The 5,000-nt window shown below is 47.1% G+C and overlaps 1 protein-coding gene across 1 annotated transcript in view; it reads right to left on the reverse strand.

Annotated features, from left to right (window-relative positions):
* Positions 1-5,000, reverse strand: part of rpgra (retinitis pigmentosa GTPase regulator a) — a 27,263-nt gene that overhangs the window by 20,517 nt on the left and 1,746 nt on the right. Inside the window, exons 4-6 of the mRNA XM_076262472.1 lie at positions 3,486-3,548; positions 2,459-2,617; positions 1-90 (exon numbers count right to left, since the gene is read on the reverse strand). The exon at positions 1-90 is cut by the window's left edge and continues 60 nt beyond it. Of these exons, the coding sequence (XP_076118587.1) occupies positions 1-90; positions 2,459-2,617; positions 3,486-3,548 (312 nt within the window). The remainder of the gene's footprint in view (positions 91-2,458; positions 2,618-3,485; positions 3,549-5,000) is intronic.

Here is a 5,000-nt window from a genome sequence, read left to right on the forward strand (position 1 = left end):
TCAGTTCCCATGGAAACAAGGCTTCGCTGACGGACCCAAGGCCAAGCTGTCCCACAGAGTTATCACCCCACATGAACAACCTGCCATCGACTATCACACACACACACACACACACACACACACACACACACACACACACACACAATAATGAGATTTCTCTGTACAACAAACACGAACATACTGTTTAAATGTTTGGGGGTCACTTAAAATGTCCTTGTTTTCAAAGGAAAAGGTATTTTTGGCCAATAAAATAAAACCTAATCAATCTGAAATACAGTGCACACACTGTTAATGTTGTAAATGACTATTTGTATCTACTTGAATTCAATATCTACATCAGTTTACAGAGGCCCATTATTAGCAACCATCCATCTTACTGTAAGTTCCACTGGCACATTCTGTGCGCTAATCTGAGTTTATTATTTTAAAGTCCCCCTAAAGAGTATTTTTAACCTTAAAATAGCATTTCCAAAATCATTTTGATGACACCTAAACTCTTAATAGGGAGAACGGCACTTCTGCTGCACTCTGAGCAGGTCTTAGGGCTTCTACACACAGTTGCATTCCGTCAACGCATGCCAGTGGGTGGTGGACGGTAGCTATGCTAATGACTTAAGGTATAACCGTAATTTGATTGGCTGGAGCCGTCTGTTGTTCACTTGTTCGTAATTCGATTGGCTGGTGCCGCCCGTGGGTGCAGCAACAGCTGAACTTCTCAACGCGAGAAAGGCGACGCAACGGACCCACAATTCAGTTGGGCAACGTATGACGTGAGCCCATGTAAAGTGAACGGGATGCGTCTCCAGCACTGCAACGCACGCAACTGTGTGTAGGAGCCGTTATTGCTTGTAGAACAGCTATAGGAAGCTGCTGTTGGGGTAGGAACTCTGCCCTCCCTCCGAAATCAAAATGGAAAAGAGCTGCTATGCTACAGGAAGTCAGAGATCTCTTTCTACAGACTGCTGTTGTGCATTCCCTCTATATTATATCAGAGTTATGTTTATACATAGGAGCAGCCGTGGCCTACTGGTTAGCGCTTCAGACTTGTAACCGGAGGGTTGCCGGTTCGAACCCCGACCAGTAGGAACGGCTGAAGTGCCCTTGAGCAAGGCACCTAACTGTGCAGCGTGTGCTTCAATAATTCACAGATTGGGATAAATGCAGAGACCAAATTTCCCTCACGGGATCAAAAGAGTATATATACTTATACAAAAGATGCATACTTAGTTTGGTAATTATTGCACTTCTCAACTGTAGGGGGACCCCAAGAGCAAATCTTATTTAGTGCTGCTTTAAAAGGCTAACTGATCATATCTCAGACTGGCCAATGAAAAGAGAAGATGAAGATGTGCCAGAACACAGGCTGTTGCTGAGGAAGATGAAGATGTGCCAGAACACAGGCTGTTGCTGAGGAAGACTAGAAAAAAGTGTGCATGCGTGCGTGTGTGTGTGTGTGTGTACAGAGGGCCACCCAGCACACATTCTTTGGCTCTCAGCACACACTCTTTTGACAAAATCTGAGGTGCAAAGATGATTTATGAGACCCTGATTAAATGTATAAATGTAAATGTAAATGTAAGATGTAAATCAGGTTTGTAGGCCAAGTATACTTGTGTGTACAAGGAATTTGGTCTCTGCATTTATCCCATCCGTAAACTAGTGATACACACAGAGCACACAACGAGCACACAGTGAGATGAAGTACACACTAACCCGGAGCAGTGAGCTGCCTTGCTACAGTGGCGCTCGGGGAGCAGTGAGGGGGTTAGGTGCCTTGCTCAAGGGCACTTCAGCCGTGGATGTGGGCATGGGAGAGCAGTGCTCAACCACATCCCCCGCCTACATTTTTCCTACTGGTCGGGGATCAAACCGGCAACCCTTCGGTTCCACGCCCGAAGCCCTAACCATTAGGCCACGGCTGCCCCGATGTCGTAGGAAATAGCTAGGTAAATGTCGTAGGAGTGTTTTACTCCGTCTGTCAAGCATGGTGAAGGGAATGCCACGGTGTTTGGTGGGAAAGTGGGACATTTGTGCAGGATGAAGGGAATCTTGGAGCAGGAAGGCCAGCTTGTAGCGCCATGCAACATCCTATGGATGGAACTTGATTGGAGCACTCCATGGTCACCCCAAGCTTAGCTTCAAACTGTGCTATAACCATGTAGGGAAGAAGACGTCAGCTGGTATTCTGTCTATAATGGAGTGGCGTGGACATTGCACGCGTGCACACACACACACACACACACACACACCACACACCAGGCCGAGTCATCATTTACCACACACACACACACACACACACACACACACACACACACACACACACACACACACATACCACACACCCGATCGAGCCATCATTTACTGCATGCACACACACACACACACACCTGACTGAGCTGTCATTTATCACAACACACACACACGACTGAACTTTCATATATCACACACACACACAGACCTGTCAGGGCGGCGGAGGTTTTGCTCCCAGCTGCGAGCATTTTGATTGGTGCACGCCCACAGAAGGGCTGCAGCTGCTCAAAGGCACTTCGGTTCTCATGGTGACCAAGGCCCAGCTGCCCGCTCCTGTTTCCTCCTGTGGTGTAGACCTGTCCTCGGGCTGACAAAACACACACACACACACACACACACACACACACACACATGCACGCACGCACACACACACACACACACACGGACGCACGCACACACACACATGCACACGCACGCACGGACACGCACACACACACACACACACACGCACGCACACACACACATGCACGCACACGCACGCACGGACACACACGCACGCACACACACGCACACACGCACGCACACACACACACACACACGCACGCACAGACACACACGCACGCACACACACGCACGCACAGACACACACGCACGCACACACACGCACGCACAGACACACACGCACGCACACACACGCACGCACACACACGCATGCACAGACACACACGGACGCACGCACGGACACGCACGGACACACACGCACGCACACACACGCACGGACGCACACACAGGCACGCACAGACACACACGGACGCACGCACGGACGCACACGCACACACAGGTTAGGCAGATGTGTAAAGTTCATAGCGTGCAGTGAAATGGACATGTAAACATGTAAGTGGACATGTAAAGTGGATTGTGTAATGTTAAATGGATACGCACAGTCATACGGTGAGTGACTGTGTAAAGTTTATGCTTTAAAGTCAGACAGGTGTGTATGAATATGATAGTGTATATGTACATATATATATGATTTTTTCCTGTTTTATTTCATTGTGAGATTACAATAAGTCACCATCAGATTATTTTTTATACACGTTTTTAATCAACTTTAGCAGAAGTGCCAATAATTCTGGAGGGTACTGTATGTATATGTATGTATATATGTATGTATGAAGTCTGTATGTATAATGGTTGTTAATGGGCCTATAAATGCAGTGGTATAGAGCACTGACTGGTGCTGATGATGGTGTGATTCCTTCCACAGGCGACCAACTCCACTCTGTCAGACCTCAGAGCTGCAGAAACACACACACGCACACACGGACACACGCACGCACACACGCACACACGGACACACACACACACACACACACACATACACCAGAGAACTGATTACAAATACCCACAGATACCCACAGCAAAACACCTATTTGTCTGTGTATGGGTTTTTGTACATGCGTGTGACATGCTCTCATCCAACAAAGATCAAAAGTATGTGTATGTTCAAACTTATATTCGGTTCTAGTTCTGTGGTAGACAACTCAGTCAGTTAAAGCCATACTCCACCATTTTGGGAAATACACTCATTTTCCACCACCCCTCGAGTTAAACAATTGAGTTTTACCTTTCCCCAGTTCATCCAGCCATTATCTGAGTCTGACAGTAGCACTTTTAGCTCCAGCTCATTGAATCAGATTAGACCATCTCTGCTGTAAGCTAACAGTCTAATCTGATTTAATGAGCTGGAGCTAAAAGTGTTACTGTTTAACTTAGTGGGAGGTGGAAAATGAGTGTATTTCCCCAAATGGTGGAGTATCCCTTTAAGGCCCACACACTAGCACTAATTTCTACAGTGGGTGTCTTGCTTTGGCTGTTTTTTTTTTATCTCTGATGTTTTGAAGGGTCTTCTAGTGTTGTCTAGAACATTCCAGAAATGACCTCAGCATATCTTTGAACTCTTGCCAAGGACACACACCCGCACTCTACACACTCGAGATATCTCTGAGGAGAGTTTGAAGTTTTGTTTTACAGCCACAAACAATACAAAAGCCAAAGAGTGTGTGCTGGATGGCCCTCTGTACACACACACACACACACACACGCACGCACGCACGCACGCACGCATGCACACACACACGCATAGCACATGCAAAAGCCAAAGAGTGTGTGCTGGGTGGCCCTCTGTACACACACACACACACACGCATACACGCATGCACACACACACGCACGCACACACACACAAACACACACACACACATGTGCAAAAGCCAAAGAGTGTGTGCTGGGTGGCCCTCTGTACACACACACACACGCGCATTCACACACGCACGCACAAACACACACACGCGCATGCACGCATGCACACACACACGCACGCACACACACACAGACACACACAAACACACACACACGTGCAAAAGCCAAAGAGTGTGTGCTGGGTGGCCCTCTGGTGGCCCTCTGGGGCTCTGCAGTTTAGGCATCCTAATAGTTGCTGAAGAGTTTTGAGGCACTCGTGAGGGTTGTATGTTTAAAAGCCCTTTAATCTAACATTAAACATTTTTTAATCTAACATTAAACGTTTTTTAAACATAAAACCTTCAGATTTCTGAAGAGTTGTAAGGCTCTCGTGAGGGTCGTATGTTTAAAAGCCCTTTAATCTAACATTAAACATAAAACCTTCAGATTTCTGAAACTGCCTTACAGCTGCCATTGTCCTTGTGATGGACACTGAGGAACACTGAGGG

This window comes from Alosa pseudoharengus, unplaced genomic scaffold, assembly GCF_046254945.1.
Source record: "Alosa pseudoharengus isolate Yale_2024_CS ecotype anadromous, Long Island Sound unplaced genomic scaffold, YU_APseudo_1.1 YU_APseudo_1.1_scf_3, whole genome shotgun sequence".
NCBI classification, from domain to species: Eukaryota; Metazoa; Chordata; class Actinopteri; order Clupeiformes; family Clupeidae; genus Alosa; species Alosa pseudoharengus.